At 38.0% G+C, this 19675-nt stretch overlaps 1 protein-coding gene across 1 annotated transcript; it reads left to right on the forward strand.

The window, feature by feature from the left end:
* The first annotated feature begins 723 nt into the window (after nt 1-723).
* FAM81A (family with sequence similarity 81 member A) lies at nt 724-19668 on the forward strand. Its single transcript, XM_076348299.1, has 9 exons — nt 724-912; nt 4703-4770; nt 6187-6460; nt 7237-7355; nt 13711-13840; nt 15068-15174; nt 16376-16511; nt 16892-17087; nt 17504-19668. The coding sequence occupies exons 2-9, from the start codon at nt 4724-4726 to the stop codon at nt 17641-17643; spliced, it is 1149 nt and encodes a 382-aa protein (XP_076204414.1). The 5' UTR covers nt 724-912; nt 4703-4723; the 3' UTR covers nt 17644-19668.
* Nucleotides 19669-19675: the final 7 nt, after the last annotated feature.

Raw genomic sequence — 19675 nt, forward strand, 5'->3', positions numbered from 1 at the left:
CCCAAGGTGGTTGTACTGAAGTCCAAAGAATGACACAAGCAGGAAACAAAAGTGAAGGCAGACACACCCTCTATGGACTTTGTTTTTCCAGTAATACTTTCTCTTAGCTCATACGCCTCTGCTGTGCAGACGGACAGATCGTCTTTCCTGTGATAAACTGAGTTTTACTGAAGCTACGTGTTAGATCTTGTCTGAAAATATAACCTGGAAATCTTACAAACAAAACTATTATTCGCCATTGATTTTAACAATCTTGTATTCTGCCAGGATTTGTTACATGCTCTGGAAAAATCCATACTTTCAGTCACGCTCTCAGCTCTTTTGCACCATTGGAAATTCAGAGTAACTGCTGTTTTGCCACCACCAAACTTTCTTTCTGGAGGCCGGCGCTTGTTGGTGCGGGAGCCGCAGGCATGGCGCCCCGCTCCGAGCCGCCATCGCTCATCCCCCGTGCCGCAGGGCACGCAGCTGTTATTGCGGGGTCTTTCCCCTCCCTCCTTCCCACGGAGCGGACGCTGCTACGAAATACCCGCGAGGAAGCGACGACTAAAAGGGGTTTGTCCCGGCGGCTGGAACATTCGCCCCCCCCCCCGCCCCCGCCCGGGGCTGCCGGCGCGGCGCTGCCCCCCGCCGAGCGCGTTCCCATGGTGACGGCGTCCTGGCAACCGCTCCCGCTCCCGCAGCCCGGCCTGCGGCGGCGGCCCCGCTCCGCGCAGCCCGGCGGGCGGACGGGCGGGCGGACGGCCGCCACGCCACGGATGGACGGACGGACGCCCCGGCTGCGCAGAGGCAGTCGCGACGCTTCGCACACAGCTGCTCTAGCGGTGGCGGCGCGTTAAAGAGCGGGGCTCAGCCGGCCGCTGGGATGCAGGGGAAAGACGGGCAGCCCTGTCCTGCCCTGATCCAGCACTGGTGAGTGAGCGCAGCGCCCTGCGCCCGCCGGAGAGTCTGTCCCAACTCTGTCCCTCCGTGTTGCATGGCCATAGAGTGGTGTCTGCACTGTGATGTCCTGTCAGCTGTTGTATACCCGTGTTTCCACAGCCATCACCGCGTGTACCGATGACCCTTACACCAAGGAGTGCTGCGGTCCCTTCGGGGTCCTGGGCCTGCCTGCGTGGCAGAGCCGCGGGCAAGGCAGAGCGCAGGCTGAGTCGGTGCATCCACACGGCATGGCACAGGCACGGATTCCAGCTCGGATCCCAAATGCTGCATAGCTGCATTAGCACAATCAAGCACCTGAGCTGATCAGACCTGTTTCTCAAGAGGATCCTTAGCCTGGGCTCAGAACCACGCTGGCATGGTTACCTCTCTCCCAGTGGGGAGTCTGCTCCCTGCACTCCACCACACACCGCATACATGTTCACAAAATGTCATAGTAGTGCAGAGGGGTTTTGCAAGGGTTTGTTTCACGTGACGCACTCATACAGTCGGGTTCTGACCTGTCTTTTTGCTGAGTTGCGACACAGGGACTTTTTCACTCCAAAATGTTGCCCCAAAGTGCCTCAGAGTAACGCTAGGATCTTGTGGCTCCTGGGGTGGTGCTGTCATATGCTCCCTGTATAGCAACCAAAGCGGTTTCTATTTTAAGAAGAAAAGAGTGATTAAAGTGTTTGCCTAGGCAGGTATTTCAGTCTGCTTTGATTCCCATGTGACTTGCGGCAAGTCACATAGCCCCCCCCCCGCGCTTCACTTCCCTACCAGCAACATAAGGAAAATAATATTTTCAGGGATAATAATGCTTTCCTACCCCACAGGCATATTGTGAGAATGAATGTGAAAAACGCTCCGAGGTGAACGGACATTACAGCAAGTGTTAGACATAGGTTATAATGGAAGATGGAGAACTGAACACTACAGATGTGATTATCCTTCAAAACAGGAGAAATGGAGAACCCGCAGAAAATAAACATGCGAGGCAGTCTGCTGAAGTGGGGAAGGGATGTCACAGTAGAAATAGCAAGGAGTGAAGTTTGCATTGCTAAAGGTGTTTCTTCAGCACATCCCATGTACGATTTTTTTTTCAAACTTTTACATGTCTGATGTCAGTGACTTAAAGAAACAATAAAGAAGTACCCTATGTTTGTATGGAAAAGCTGCCTTATGTATCAAGTGAACTGTTATTTTTGGCAATCAGGCATACCATTTACAACTGGGAAAACTCTTTATTCACTGTGACAAGTATATTTGGATGATTCAGTAAATTAAATCAATCAACCGAAATTTACTGGGTTCATATATCATGATTTAAATTGCTATAGCAGTATCAAGCAGGACACAACATCATTTAAAAAAAAAAAATTAAGCACCTGAAGCCAGTATTTCAACTGGTATCTAAGTTGATCCCAGTTTACTGCCATTAAAATTGGAGCTATGTGAAATTACACTCCCCTGAATCTAGGCATTAGAACATCTTATTTTTTATTTTATTTTATATTTTAGTCTAAATCGGTATTACACACACTCAGAGAGAGGGAATTTGTCATTAGTTCTGACACCTGTCTGTTACTGATTACTGCAAATACCTCTGAACTGTAGAAAAGTTTTGTACAACTGCTGAACAAGATCTTAACACATCCTTTCTGGATGTTGGATCAGATCAAGAAATCTGAAAATTGATGATGAGATATTTCAGTGTGTACCGAGTGATGTGCTTAAGGTAGCAATAACAAATGAACGAGAAGTCCATCTGTGTAACTTTTGTTTCATGTGCACAATTTCTCCAACATTTGCATTTAGCTGCATGTCTAATGGTAGTCTGGCAGAAAAAGTAAAAACTTCAAGCAACCCTATGCTTACTCTGCTCCAAACATTTTTTTTAATCGATAATAAATGGATATTGAAGGCCATAAGATTAAAACACTTGAATCAAGGATTTTTTTGTTTGGCTGGTTTTTATAAGATGTATTTCACTAAGATACTGCTAGATGTACAGACTTCAATATTTGTTCGTTTTTCTAGGTAGCATCCAGTGCTTTGCTGCTGTGATACGCATAGCTTTTCTTAAATCAGTGGGATATGCCTGTGTTTATAGTTAAATTGTGTTTAAATGCTTCACGGCATCAAGATCATTAAAATGCTTTATGGCCCAGAGGACTAAGAGTAAATGAGCTCAGAGCTACTGAGAACTGGGTGCCTGGTTACTGTATAACCTCGCGGTACAGCTAGGAGGGACACCCCGCAGAGCGGTGGCATTGTTTAAAAAAACCAATGGGGAAACTACGAGTTTGAGGAACAGATTGCAGGACGGGGCATTCAGTGTCTGCACAGAATTTTGACTACAGAAGTCATCATAATGATACCCAGCTCTAATATCGTGCTTTTTACAGTTTTTACAGGCACGTAAGAACTTAAACAAGGAGGTAGATATCATTATCTCTGTCTTCCCTATAGGGAAATTGAGTCATTAGACATGGAAATAACTTCTCCAAAGTCATCAGGATCAAAGATTGAGCAAGGAATTAAAATCAGACCTTCTGAATTCCAGTCTAGTGGCATTGCTGCTCAGCAACCCAGCTTCTCTTAAAACTATTTTTTTTCTAATTTGTAGTTTCTGAAGCACCGTGCTATAAATAGAACACACATACTGTGACAATGTTTGCTCTCTGCTTTTAGGCAGTGCTTTCATAAGTTTCTAAAGCACAAACATGCTTTGCATTTTGAGGTCTCGGAGGATAGTCCTATCGCTTCTTTACAATTGATATTTGACTATTTTGCTTCAATAACCCTATTTTTCTCTTTCTGTTTGTACAGCATATTGCACCGGATTTCATCAGCAATTGCAGAATTCTTTTCATACATCAGCCTTTAGTTTTCAGTGAGGATTTTAGGTTCCCAAGGAATTCAGGCTCAGGCCACGCTCATTCATGCCATCTTTATAGTTAAAAATATTTATTTGTTTTGTATAGGGTGGAATAGTTGGATTTGATTGAGGCTACCATTTTTTTCATTAATTTAATTTCTGTCAGCGGACAAAGCTACTGAGCCAGGTACTGGTCTCACTTACAGTAAGATATCTAAAATGTCTTTCTGAAGCTATTTAACAGAGCTACCCTGCTGCAACGTCTGTCACAGTCTGGCTGGCTATGTCTAAAAATTAAAAACAGAATCTATATTCTTACCACAGAAGAATTTACTTACAACATAAAGTGTGGTCACTTAGATTTGAAGACAAATTAATAAAAGTCTCAGTTTTGCTAAACTATGCTGACGTCTAACACATTTTATTTAGGTTTCTGACTGTCAATGCTTTTAACTGAAAACCACCTTACCCCTAATAATCTGCTGTCATGAAATATTTTTGTTTCATTCTCTAGCCAATACTTGCTTAAGCTTTATGATAATCCTGTAGATCTTACTTTTTTATTCATTGACTGATGATGTCTGAGACCAGTAGACAGATTGGGGACAAGAAGTTTGTCTCTGTCCTGCCAAACCAGTTCTATGGGTCAACAGCAGATTTCAGTTTCAAGGCTGTCAACCTTGCCTTTTTCAAGAGTAAAAAGCTTTTTAGCAGTTTTTACGTTTCATTCTTTTGTATCGATTTTTACTTGCATTTATTCCATAAGCAATATTTGAACTCGAAGATCAGAGCTGTCAGTGTAATCTTAAACTTTACTTAAAGGTTCACTTAAAGCAGAAGGATTAAGTAATTTCAGTGCCAGATATAAACTATTAAATAATTCAATGTGTACTTTTTCAACAGACATAAATTATTGACCAGAAAATGGCCCAGCGAAGCCCAATCTTCCCAACTCTTGCCCCTTCTGAAAGGTACAGTTTGGAATGTAAAAAATAAAATCTTCATATTGCAGAGTATTATGTGTCTCTCAATTCCCTATATATAGTAATGCTGTGACTTGGGACTTTGGCATTAGTATGCAAAGCAAAGTGAAATACTGTAGACTCATTCAAATCATGGCCCAAATCACAATTCCTTACTCAGCTTTTACTTAACCCTTTCCCAAAGAAATTAAATAGCTTAAACTGTAACTGAGTAGAAGTCCAAGAATACTATACTTTAGCCAGTCTTCTAATAGCATGGAATAAGTGTGAAAAATCAGAGCCAGAAGTGACCTTTGTTGGAGTCCTCAAACATCTCTATCAATATTATTACAGTGAAAATAAACTCTTAATTTGACTCATTAACAGGAAACAACATGGAGAACACACAGTAAATCACAGAGTTCCAAAAAAAAGAGCTCCTCTTTCCAAGTGGGGTTGAACTTGTATCTTCCACTTAAGCTTCTGAAAATTTTCTTTATTCTTTACAGAATATAGCAGCAGGAAAAGATTGCATGCATTAGCAGCCTAATTTCTTTTTACTTGGAGCACCCATGTGCTTTGCCCCATCCCTGGAAACATTCAGAGTCAGGTTGGACGGGGCTCTGAGCAACCTGATCTAGCTGACAATGTCCCTGCTCATTGCAGGGGTCTTGGACTAGATGACCTTTAAAGGTCCCTTCCAACCCACACTATCCTACAATTCTATGAGCTCCATTGCTTTCCATGGAAGCTATGCAGTGCAGAGCTCTCTTGAAAAATCTAGACAATTATTCGAGGTACCCAAATGTAAGCTATTCTGGGGGAAAATTTGACTTCTAAGACTGTGAGAAGCTTGTCATAATTTTGGTTCTCCTCAGTTCCTACACCTACATATGCTCCTGTCCAGTTCATGGGGGAACAAACTTCTGTATGGTATTACAGGATAGCTATAGAGACTGAAAAAAGGAATGGACACAAGCTACTCCTTTTTAATCTCGGTCTGTTTCCATTTAATTTGCAATATCTACCTTCTACAGTTACTGGTTTGCGTAAGCCTGAAAACTGTAGAGACAAATAGCATTACTTTTGAAACTCAATAAAAGGGTTTTGAATTTGGATTCTTAATCAAATTATAGTTCTGAATTGTAACTACTTTTATAATGCTAATGTCCTTTTCTTAAGATCTTATGCTTTTGTTAGCTTCCTTAAAGAGTAGGAAAAAGAGCCTGACCTGCCTTTGTACAAGATACATGCAGTAGCAAACACAGCACCCACATATTTGTAGCAGTGGGCCCTCTCCCTCTGAGTATTTTGGTGCTTCTCCCCAGTATTGCTACTAAGATAGTATCGCACTGTCTCCAGTGGAAAGACATTGCAGAGTTTTGTGTGAGAACTTAACAATATCTGGATATTCTTCTTTACTAGACGGGTTCGAAATATACCGCTGCATAGCCAGGCGTTGACAGCGGTCCCGTTGGCATCTGCAAGCCTGGTGGATCAGCTGGAAGACAGAATCCTAAGCCATGAGAAAACAACGGCGGCTCTTGTGGAACACGCTTTTCGCATTAAGGAGGACATTGTTTCCACTCTGCACAGAATGCAGAACAAAGGGGGGGGCGACCGGTTGGCTAGGCAACTCTTGGAAGAACATATCCGAAACATAACGGCAATAGTGAGGCAGCTCAATCGGGACATTGAGGTACGTTAAGAATTTTTCACAGGACAAATGCCGTCTCAGCTACTTACTCCTTCTAATTTAATAAGTAAGTTTACCACAGGATAAGTAAAGGTCAGACAAGGTCCGAAGATCCTTAAGCTTATAAATTGTTTTTATAACTTGAAAAACTGTTTGCAAATTACATAATTCTTTCAGTGGCTATGAAAATAGCACAGGATATTAGCATATAAACACAGAAACCTTTGTGGTACTAATAAGCTTGCTTTCAAAAGCTGCACTGGAAAACCTTGAAAAAATGTATTAATGCGACACTAATACCTAGCTCAACTTCATCCAAAGGCTGTGCTGTATAAAAACTAGGAAATGCCTTAGCTCTATAATAAACTTTCTTTCACTTCCGACTTACTGACGACACCAAATAGCCAAACCCAACTGTTCATTTTTATGACATAATCATATGCAGATATGTGACTTCACGTCTGACCTCTGCTGCAATGAGCAACAGGGTTGTGGTGGCAAAAACAAAAGGATAAAAATTAATATTTAAGTCTCCATTCCACTGTCAAGTTATACTTTATACATATTATGGTATTTATGCGCAGATTGGACACTAAAAATAAGAAATAATAAATGACCTAAAGGTATCTGGTTTAGTACGATACAAGACAAAGCTTTTAATAAAGTAATAATAAAATGGTATCTGATGTTACTGAAATACTGAAAAATAATGAGTGACATCTTAAGTGTACATTAAATGTGACATACTGAGTTTATATTTGCATATGAATGCTTTGTAGATGCTGCAGGAACAGATACGTGTCAGAGACAATCTCAGCTATGGAACAAATTCTACCCTCAAGAGTCTGGAAATGCGGCAGCTTTCTGGTTTAGGAGATCTTCGGGGAAGAGTTGCGAGGTAAAAGTCAACACAGTATACTTTGGGGACTAGCTAATGTTGTTTTAATCTTGAAGTATGAATGTTAATGATAATGGGCTGAATTCAACTCTGGCAAAATTCCCAGGATAATTTTGCTCGGTGTGAGCAAATAATGAATAATAATACTTTGCATTCCAGTGTTACATATTAAACTTAACAATATCACCCTTAATTCCTGAAATTCCTGAAATTAGTTTTTAATAAATTACCTCAAATTCCTTAGGAATTTGGATTTGGTTCAGCTTTAAAAAAAAATATGGTTAGACTGGTCTATCTTTGAAACAAATTAATTAACACAATTATAAAGGCAGCACGGAACAATCTGCACTTGTAAAGAACAGAATAGTTGCACATTTTTGCATATATTTTAGAAGTAAAAATCTGTGCATTCAGTTATTGGTTAGCCATATTAAAAACTACATAGGCTACCTCACACGTAAGGAACAGAAAACTGTAAAATAGTAGAGGTTTTACAGGCTCCTTGAAACTCCAGGTTACAACTGTGCAACTACTCAGACTTCAGGTTGTGCCATCAACGACACATTTACAAACCCCAGTACAACAACATTTGCTTAAGTGTCTGTAAAGTTGAACACAAAAGACAGAGGATACGTTCAGCTATAGAAAAAGGACCTAATCTGGCCTCAAGTAGCTTGGCTAATAACTTCAGTGGAATTATACTTGTCCTGAATTTGACCTATTGTCTATATTGTACAGATAATTTTTCTTTTTCTTTTTTGTACTTCAACTGATTTAGTGGTAACTTTCAACAGCCTATGAAAATAATCAGGGAGGGATTTTCCTTGAATTAAAGTTTTCTCATAAATTATTTGATTGTTTGAAGTTTCCACTGTAACTTTCATAGCCCATTTTGTAAAGAATACTTTAGAGAGGTTTTACATACTCTTTTTTTTGTTATTCACTATTATTTGGTAAACAGGAATGAACTAGACAAGCGTATTTTGTCACATCAGAAAATTGATTGAAATAAATATATAGAGAGATATATATACACATCTCTCTCTCTCTCTCTCTCTCACTGAGAAATCCCTGACAAATTTACATGCTTAGATCTTCCTGCTTCTTTATACAGAAAGTCCACTTTGAGATCATACTACATCCTGAGAGAGGTCCATATTTGGAGCAACACAGTTACTGACACCTTGTGAAACAAAAAATAGTGCCTTTGCTTTCAAGAACAGAACTCAAGTGAATAAACACGTGCCAGCATGAGCTTCACAATGGGGCCCCTTGCCTGTCCCAAGTATTTGGTATGGGGATCGGTGGTGGACTAGCAGAGTCTGTACCAGGATTTCTTCCTTTATTTACTTAGGGCAACGCCCTTGTACTGTGCCTGGGTTGCAATTTATCTGATAATTGTATGAGATTATACCAATCTGCCTTATGTCAGACTGTGCAATGAATGTTGGATATTTGTATTCATTACCATAAGAGAACCAGTTTATTGTCTTTTAAGTGTTACCTTCTATTCAGCGTTATGCTTTCTACATAAAATTTTTCCCTGAATAAGGAAGAAAATAAGTTTCCCTTTATCAGAAATCAAGTTAAAGCTGTGTTCCATGGGAGAAAGCTATTTGCCTTTATTTACAGACATATTCTACTTTGAAAATTAGTGTTCCTGTGAATAATGATTATAGTAATATCTGGAGATCATGGTCAAGATGGCAGTTCGTTATGCTGTTGGCACTATACAGATACTTACCAGAAACTCTCCCTGGGATAAACACTTTCTGATTACTCTAGCCAATGTTCCTTACATAAATAAGCTGAACTCACCTAATATAATTTTACTTTTACATCTAGTCCTGCTAGCTTTCAGATGAGTTCAAAGAGTAAAACCTTAGAAACATGATCAAGTTACTGTGGGTTACCGACTTACTGTGCATCAGCTCTCAGCCACAGTCAAGGTACTATGTATGGGTCAGGCTGTAGTGACAGTAGGCTAATTTAACTCCAAGTACATCATGTTTGCTCTAGGCTAGAAGTGTGCAAATGGACAATCAGTGTGAATCAGTTTATGTATGCCGCATGATAGCAAATCACCCAAGTCTTAGCCTTTTGGTCCTGTAATAATTTTAGTGTCAATCTCAGGATTCTGGCCAAATTTCAGTTCCACTATTTACATGCATACTAAACATCCTATTCAACTTCAATGTTGGAGAGAGTGGTGTTTATTTCCTAACACCAACTGTTCTGTAACATGTCAATATATCATCGAACAACTGTCTCATTATTTCTTGAGGGTTGCTGCTTTTAATGTTGAGAACAGGGATCCTACATGCACATGCAGTTCTGAAGCACAGCTCCAACACCATGCTATCCACAGCTCTGGAGGAGTGAGAGTCAGGCAGACCTCACAGTTGAGCTCACCTGCATCACAGAATCAACTAATATCCCTAGCAGGAGAAGACTGAATACATATTACAGCTCATGTCTCTGGGCCATTTCTCACTAAGCATAATTTATTGATGAATTTGTAAATCATCATTACAGTGTTCACCATGAGTGATGTTGTACATTTTCCTAAGAATCAACATTATTATTAACTTTAACAGAAATATTACCTCTGTTAAATTCAGTGACATGTTCAGCAGAAAATTAGATAGATGCCGACAGATCCATTACTCCAGCCTCCTGTCCCTGATGTTGGCAATTTTATACAACAGAGATTTACCAATTCTATTTCTAGTTCTATTAGATCATAAAACTCATGAGTAGTGCCTTATCATTTATTTACAGAATAACGTGTGGACTATGATCATTTATCTGGAAAGTTTAAATACAGCAGCCTGGTCAGAACCATAGCAGTAGCTGTCTCTAGAAGCTTCCTGATAGCTGAAACATCCAGAGAAATGGCAACTATGCATGTTCAACTTGTGCCTACTTTGCATATATAGATGATTTTTTTATATACATTATAGATCTGATTCATTTCAGACACCCTGGACTCATTACATGTAGGCAGATTTTCCTACACGACACAGAAAATGAGTATGATGCATCTGGGATGCACTGCATTTATGAACTTCATAAGTACAATAAATCTGCTGCACTCTGGCTGCTTGCTGTGTATGAGATGCACACAGTGAGGACTGATCTGGGCTCCCTGATCTAGGCTATTCAGAATCTACCAGCTCTACTGTTCTTGACCAGTGGATTCTCTGGACATATCAACTTGTTTTTCACTGCTTGTTCTTCAGCTACTTGTTTTTCACTGAAACACTGGTATTTTAATTGAAACATCTCCTGTTATAATGAAACAGGAACATTACAAATCTGTATGTACCATTATAGTATATTTATTAGCATCCTGTTTTGGAGTATTGGCGTAGTCCTCAGCTTTATCTAGTCCCTGGTGATACTGAATAGAGCAACCATTGTGTTTTGATTTCTTAGAGATTGAAGACAAAAATACTCTTCAGTGTGCCAGAAAAATAACTACTGCTTTTGCTTACTATGACTTGAAAGGCAGTTGTTTGATAATTTCACTGTTTATATTAAACGTTACTGGTTTCTAGAATTATACTGTTTTCTGAAATTGAGAATAATACTTGGCACTATGAAATCTCTCCATTTATTCTTCATTTACTAATTTCACATAAGTACACAGCTTGGCAATCAGAAATTTCAGAAAATGTCCCCCAAAATCAAACAGTAGTAAACCGAACACATTCTAGCGCATCTTTGGCCCAAATTTCAACAGTGCATGTGTGCAGTTGCACATGAAAAACTGCACTGGGCTGTTTGTATGGCCAGCTTCAGCATTTCAGATGTGAAGACAGAGAATTATTTATTGTGCATTTCTTCGTACAAAATGGTTCTATATACAGCTCTTATAAACTAGTATTCTTTCTAAAAATCTTAATCTATTTCTTATTTCTTTCCCGTGCTTTTAAGATGACCAAACCTCAAAAGTTGTTTTCAACTTTTGTCCTTACATCCATAGTCCACTGGCTCCATTTATATAGTCAGTCTGATTAAATTACCCAGGAACTTAAATCCAGTGTTCAGAAACAATTAGTTCTATTTTTAAGAAGAATTCTATTGTCGTTTTAACATGAACCTATAAAGAAGTAACAAAGAAGAACTTTCAGAGGTATGGGAAATTCAGTGGGGAGTGTAGTGTGCCTTTTTTTCCCCCTCCTTTTTTTTTTTTTTAAACTGGAAAAAATTCCAAACTATAACGTGCCCTTTTGTTTAGATTACTGATTTTTTTCTGACCCATCATGCAGTAGAAACCTGAATCAAAACTGTTAGAAAGCCCATGGTTTTCCATATGTTCATCTTATTATTGCCTCCCCCCCATTTAAAAGCTAGTGGAAGCATGGACTAAAGTTATTTAAGTGTTTTAAGTTTTTAACTCAAAATGTATACTCACGTAACTAATATCAGAATCTCATTCTTTGCCTGCAGCACACTAATGTTTTCTTTCAGGTCAAAACTAATCAGGTGTTTGTGAGTGCGTACAATATATATAGCAAAAAGACTTCTCTTTGACCACTTCAATATATGGAATATTGTTTTAAAAAAGCATAGCAGGATAAACATTCCATAACTACAGACAATGGAATTTAAACTTTATTGCAACTTTGTTTAAAAGGGTGCCAATTACAGTATCCCTGTAGAAAAACAAAATAATGTGATTAATACATACCAGGCTGACACTAAATTAACATAGTCAGAATTTTAATGTTTCAGTTACCGTGCAACTGTATGACCTCTTTGATCACGTAACCAAGTTCCACAAAGAAGAGAGATGCACTGTGATTAAACCCAAAACACTAATTTGCCTTAAAAACAATTACAGATGCTGGCTGTTTACATTTGCTACAGTAGTTTCAAAGCGGTTCCTTTTTTATTTTCTGTTGTGCCTCAGAGAAACAAAACTAACCATTTTTTTGAGCCCATAGGCTTTTGGTGACTAGATGCAAGATGATTTCATTCTTCTGATTCTCTCCGATTGATCGTAACAACATGGAGAGATTTGGCTTCTCTCATCTTTCTAAGGAAACTGCCCGATTGTAAGACCTACAAGTATGGTTCACTGCTATGTAAACCTTAGCTGGTCTTCCTACAGATACTACTAATTGGTCTCACAATGCTGAACTGCTAAACTATAAATTAATTTCCACAAGTTTTATAATTCCTATGTGTTATTTTGCATTACTGATTATTTTCATATTGAAATTGTATCGTAATACTAAGCAGATGCTGTTTGCCATTTTAGTACTTACATTCCCTTCATGTTTAATGATAATGGTAGTTACTGTAACCGAGGTGATGAAAATGCATGTCGAAATGAAAGCCTTCGAACTGAAATGTGACTAAAAAGAGGTTAAAACGTGTCATTGGTTTAATGACTGAACGTGCCTTAGCTTGTCCTTTTTACTGCCTTTTTCTCCCTCAAATTGTAACTGCTGTCTGTTCTCCAGCAGTTTCATAGATCAAATTTGGTAACAGTGCTGATTACATATTTCCCTTAGCAAAAAAACATACATGACATACTTCACAGAGGTCTTACTCCTGAAATTACAATACTTATATTTTTACAGCTCAGTTAATGTCCTTATTGTATTACTGTAGATGAAATCCACCTGACCAAAGTATTTTTGAAATGTGGTAGAAAATGCACATATACTATAGCACATTTATCCTGAAAGTATTACAGCATCAAGAAATGTTCCAATGTGAAGAAAGGAAACAATAATTATTATGTTCCAAGACTGCATTTCATAGTCTCTCGTGAGACAAAACTGCCATTGCTTTCAATGACAGTTTTACCTAAATAAAAACTAGTAACTGTAAAATTTGCCCCACATGTGTTTACTACACATATTAATTGTATACTACTATTTCACAAATTAAAAAAAAAAGAAGAATGTAAAACTCAGAGGAACACAGCTACAATAATGAGAAAATGGTCCTGAATTATTTGGGCTTCTAATCATGTAGGCGAAATCATACACACCTTAACAGATGTCATTTGGAGTATGACAAAAATACGAGGTATTGAAATTCTGCATCTTTGCATTTCTAATGTGATTTCCCTGACTGCTAACAACACAGTCTACACATATTATGTCAGTGCCAAGAAAACAGGGATGTATGTATCAGACTATTTGACTTCTAGTCCCATTTGGGAGCAGTTTGCTGAATACTATGAGATATATCACCATTCTTACAGTCTTATAAGGCATTGTTTTGCTAGACAGCCAGCAATTTCACAGAAATGCCCAGTCTAAAATGCATAATTTAAAAAGCCTGGACCTTATATTTATTCAGCTGTTGCGTTGGTATTTATTTATTCAAACAGGTGTGATGCTGGGTTAGCCAGACTCTCTGCAGAGCATAAAATTACGTATGAAAGACTTCAGAGCCTAAGTAAAGACCAACACACCTCCAAGCTGATCTTAGAATCTAAAATCAAAGAGGCAGAAATACAGGTATGGTATTTGGACCAAAGTGATCCATGTATGGGTAAGAGTTACAGTCTAATTCATACAGACTCCATTACTGTTAATTATTATCCTAGGAGGTCACAGATTTACAAATGGAGAGGTGTATCTGCTCACAGTCCTTATTAGATTGAATATTGGTACCTAGCTGCATTACTGTACTGGTCTAATTGAAGAAAGGTCCTTAATTTGCTGCCTTTAGCATGCTGTGTAGAAGGGGCTAGTATTTAGAGGCACCTGAAAGGACTCCAGGAATGAACAAAAGTCAGTGATTACTGGCCTGAATGGCTTCTTGAGCTTGGAATGTGAACATTACATGGATGCTCTACAAAACTACCACAACAGTGCAAGCATCAGTGTCTCTCCCTGTATGTTTTGGCCTTCCCAGGCTGATTTTATATGTATTTGAACACAATTTTTGAAGGTCTGCAAAAAAAACTGGTTTGGGGTTTTGTGAATCCATTAATCTGTCTGTCAGGTTTCTCTTCCATTGGGTGTGGGAATGGAAGTGAGCACTAGATACAAGCAGAGACTTATGACATTAAGGAAAAGGATTCTTCATATCTCCATCTCAAGGCCTTCCCATTTTCTTGGGCAACAAAAGTATTTTACATCTTCATTTTGTGGTAGGTAAATGGTTAAAATCCACTTTACTTTACCTTTCTCAGAAGACTCAATATAGTATATTAGCATGCTAAGAGCATATTGTCATGAATCTTGTAAAACGGAACAGTATGTTTTGCAAAACTGGCGTGATTGTTTTGGTGAGAAATATTTTCTGTTAGTAATGACCTATCCCCAGCTAAATCCAGAACTTTTATCACTGCAGTAGCCATTACACATGAAGTGCTGAAGAGTATCACTCAGTATTGGTGGAGTGCTTTGCTATTCATTTACTCTGCTTATGTGACAACACGGAGACGTATGGCTCGTGTAAATTCAGCTGTCTTAAGGGGGGGGAGCAGGCAGACACTTTCAAGGCAAGACTGTTCAAATTATTTATGGCTGAAAAATTACAGTTTTCACAATGTTGATACTTTCATCTTGCGAGAGAGTGTATTTTTCATGATAAAGTAAAATGTACAAATTCCATAGTTTTTGAAATGTCAGCAAAACTGGCCCTTCTTTAAGATCTCCTCCACTGTATGAAAACATCCCAAACAAGACTGTGATGAAATGCTGTTGAAAAATAGTAAATTCTGAATTTTGTTTCAGATTTCTCATCTTCTGAGCAGAGTAGAGCAATCAATAATGCAACAAGAAGCAAAGCTGAAGATTGCCTACAAAGAGAGCAACCAACAGCTCCACCTTCTGGATATGAAGTGAGTGCCCGGGAAACCTTTCTGCTCCCATGTGCCTTGGAAGGCAGGGCCTCAATTTTCCAAGTTTGACTGTTGTAATCTTCAGGTCTACAAAAGCATGAACCTGTTCAGATATGTATGCATGCTCAACAGATACTACAAAAGCACAATGGTCTGTCAAGTGGGACTCGCTTTTCAACAATTATTCTGCCCCTAATGTGGTTAGGCAATTTTGAAAAGCCCATTAAGTCCCTAGTTAAGTATTCAGGCAGAACTTGTAGTGAAGAACACAACTAAGGATTTCTGTAAGAGTGGTCTGGCACCTTTTTGCAAGAACTGCAGGAAGCAACGAATGCTGGAGGTGGCTGTTGAGAGCAGGGCAAAAAGTTCAACTCAAGCAACCAGGAAGCCAGGCACAGCATTCACAAAGTGTTATTGCTTTAAATTGGCTTCAAAGGCACAGCATTCACAAAGTGTTATTGCTTTAAATTGGCTTCAAATAGGGATATATAACTCTAATACCAAAATTATTAATAAGCTACTGTGCTACTACTAGACATTATATAGGGATCTATTCAATTCAGATATTAACTCCTCTCCAGGCATTTCACTCAGTGGCAGTCCTGGCTTAAGCCAGCCACATCCCTACTGCTTATTGCCATCCTCATGCAATCCCATCAGTTACATCAGTAAAACTATTTGCAAACCAGATGAAAGAATAGATCCAGATTTCCAATATTCACTGGAAAAAAGACTGTCTAAAGAAAGAGTTTCACTGGCACAATTGGTTGGTGTAAACTTGAGGTGGGTATAGGCAACGTAAGTGGGGCTATATGAACCAGCCTTGCCACTAAAATAAATGGTTACCAAATCTTTGTTCAGATTTAAGACCTGTGGACATGAAGATTATAATCTGAATGGATGACCATATTCTGTTTTCAGTGCTGCAAAGAATTTGCATCTACTATGCCTCAAAACGTTGTGATGTGTTTCGTATAAATAACTGCTATTTTGTTGTGCTCTTCCATCTTTATTTTCTAAAACAATGTTACCTTATCCAGTTTAGTAGCCTTAAAGTTCAAAGATTTACTTTGATATGGCATCAAGAATGTATTAAATTGTCATTAATTTTTTTTTTAATGAACTTGATCATAAAAAAGTCATTGCTGAATGACCAAAAGTTCTGCTCTTTTGTATCTCCTAATTTCTATTATGCTCTTAGATTAAAAAATGCTATTGAGGAACTCAGCAGCCAGATTTTGTCTGCACGTAGCTGGTTGGAACAGGAACATGAAAGGATTGAAAAAGAGCTTGTGCAAAAAATTGACCAACTCTCATTGACTTTTAAGGAAAACACTGTAAGTTTCATTAAAATGTCCTAATAATACTTCTCAGGAAGTATTCAAAAGCATTATTAATAACTAAGATGATGTAATTAAGATATTCTTTGAGTGAGATTTTCAGACCTCCTCAATATTTGTATAACTCTTTTCATTGATGTCAAGTATAACATCCCCACAGCCTCAGTCTTCAAATAAATCTGATCACTTCTAAAAAGATCAGTATTTTAGCCTACAGTAATCGTCAGTTTAAATCATTTTATAAAAAAAATTATTATTCCTTATACCTTTGAATTCCACATAAAAGATGATTAATCAATATCTATTGCATATTTGGGAAAGACCACTGTAATTTCATATGCAGAGTAACTCATTAAAATTCTTTTTCCTGGCTCCAGGAAATGAGTGAAAGAGCTATAGAGATGAAATTCAACCAAATGGCAGAGAAAATTGACAAAATGGAAGAAATACAGAAGATAACCATGGAAGCACATGAAGCAAAACAGACTGAAGAAAAGATAAATGTTCGCATTGGCAAACTTCAAAATGAGATTAATGAAGATATAAAAGAAATGAAAGCTGAAGTTAATGCTGGTAGGACCATAGTTATCAAGTTCTTTATTCTGAATTGTGGTAACAATGATCAACCTATAATAATATGCAAAATGCCTTTGCTTGTATCAAAGTAGTTTAAAGTCTTTTGGGCCAGATATAATGGCTGCACCTGTGGCGTTAAAAAGGATTTTCACTAAGTGTGAAATTCACAGCAACGAGAGGCAACATCTTACTAGCTTAGAAGTGCTCTCCCCAGAGCACACATAGGCATAAGCCTGGCTGCGATCGGGGGCATTTTTGCCATCAGCACACAATTACAGTCCTATTTTTCTTCAGAACTTTTGCTATCTTCCTAGTGTAAAGCAGAGTGTTATGGTAGGAAGTGCATTCTGATAGTAATTATGCGATACTCTTGCTTTTGATTATGAACTAACTTAATTCTCACCTGCAATTAGGATTTGCAGCTATCTATGAGAGCATTGGGTCTCTACGGCAAGTTCTAGAAGCAAAAATGAAGCTGGACAGAGATGAACTACAGAAGCAGATCCACCAAATGAAGCAGGAGGTTCCAACATGGGGAGAGGCTGGACCTTGACTGCAAGATTTTGTCTGAGAGATTAACGTTTACCTGGCTAAATAGGCAGACTATAATTTTGTTCCAGTCTGTAATCCAAATTAAATGCATGTACCAAATGACATGCTGCTGTTGCACAGGTCCGTATGTTTACTTGAAGCGGTAAATGCAAGCTCTTCTTAGATTAACTGACAACAAGCTTTTATGGGCTGAGGCGCTGATTTGCCACTGCACTACTCTAGTTGCTCTCAGGAGATTAACCACCGTGTAAGACTGGAGTAATATATTGATGAAGCTGGCACCTAATTTGCTAAAGGCATTTCAGTGCTCCCCAGTTTCGTAGGCTTGATCAGGCAGGTATATGCTTTTTTATATATATATAAAAGCACCCGCAACCACCCTTTTTTTTTTTTTAAAGTTGATATAATTCGTTTAATATAATTTTGGTAAGGTTCTCCACCTTGATACAAATTACTTAATTGAAGTCAGTGGACAGTTTTAAGTGACTTTCTCTACTATTGACTTCTGGGGAGACAGAATTGGCACTAAACAGACCAATTTTCAAAACCTAGATACCATCAGAAAATCTTCATTTAGTTTTGCAAATATCCTCTCTGTGTGTGTGTGTGTAAACTAAGTAGTGTTATATAATGTAGTTGTAGACTAAGATGATTCATGAACAACATAAGAAACTTAACTCACGTGGTCTTAAGTATTGTGACCTTTTTAAATTAATAACCAAGTGGAGTTGAGACAAGGTAAAAGATGTATATAGAGTATTTTATAACTGGGCATGTGTTCCTGTGACTTGTTTCATTGTATTGGTAAAAACTTTGAAAGGTTTGAAAACAAAAGATAAGGTGATAATCTAACATAGTCTGGAGAATGTAATGTAAAATAAAATGCAATTTATGATCTGCTTAGAAATTTTTATTGAAGTAAAACAACTGATTCTTCAAATTTAAGTAGACTTTAATAACTTAGTAGATTCAAATTGCTAATTGCATTCACAGATTTCCGAATAATAATAGTGCTTATTTCCACTCCCAGAACAGATTACATAATGAAAATCAGCACCTATACGGCATATTAATCTAGACAGGAAAATATATATATATATGTTCATTTTGTATCTTCATTCATAGCTTGATATTGCTCCTCTTGTTTGTAAGTCATGCAGGATTAAGCACTCATGAAGAATAAAAGACTTCATCCAGTATCCTATTAATTTATACTATTAACAGTAATTCATATACAAAAATACTATTAATTTACACAAGCATTACTGTTAACGTAAATAAATTAATAGGATGTCTCTGCACTGTCTTTAGTGGACCTTTTCTATGGTCAGTATTGCAAAACCATATTCCTATTTGGAAAAAATCAGTGGCCAATTTCTCAACACTTCCATGAAAGAAGGTTTGGCCCACAGAGTCACCATACTAAAAAGAAAAAAAATTGCTCCAAAAACTTAAACTCATTAATTTCAGTAGGACAGTGTAGTGTGTAAAAATCAAGAAAATGCATACATCTTTACAGGATTAGCACCTAAGTTTATATTCACTTCCTATATAGTTGAAAGTAATTTAATGTATCAAAGATACATGAAGTCTTTGCAACTCTGGCTTCCAATACTCTCTGATAACAAAACTGCCTCTGTTATTCCTGTTTTGTATCATCCATGTGCTGTGAAATATATTTACAATGGCAGCTAAGGGGAAAGCCCAGTTCACTAAAGGGAGCCAATGAAACGCTTGCAGATATTTCTTAAGAATTGTGTTAAAACTTCATTCTTTCTTGACATCTGTATTCTTATCTATTCTTAAATATTTAGCCATGTGCAGTGGAAAAGCTATCACTGGTGTTTTATAAAAAAAGAAAAGAACAAAGAAAGAAGCAAAAAGAGACGGAACAAAAATCCAATAATTTTTTTCTTCTGTAATTGGAAATCTGTACCTGAGAGAATCTGGTATGATATGAAGAGCATACAAGGAATCAGAGAAACAACTTATATAGGACTTCAATAAAATGTTTCTCTTGTAAAAATCTTGTG

The sequence above is a fragment of the Aptenodytes patagonicus genome, chromosome 10 (genome assembly GCF_965638725.1).
Source record: "Aptenodytes patagonicus chromosome 10, bAptPat1.pri.cur, whole genome shotgun sequence".
NCBI classification, from domain to species: Eukaryota; Metazoa; Chordata; class Aves; order Sphenisciformes; family Spheniscidae; genus Aptenodytes; species Aptenodytes patagonicus.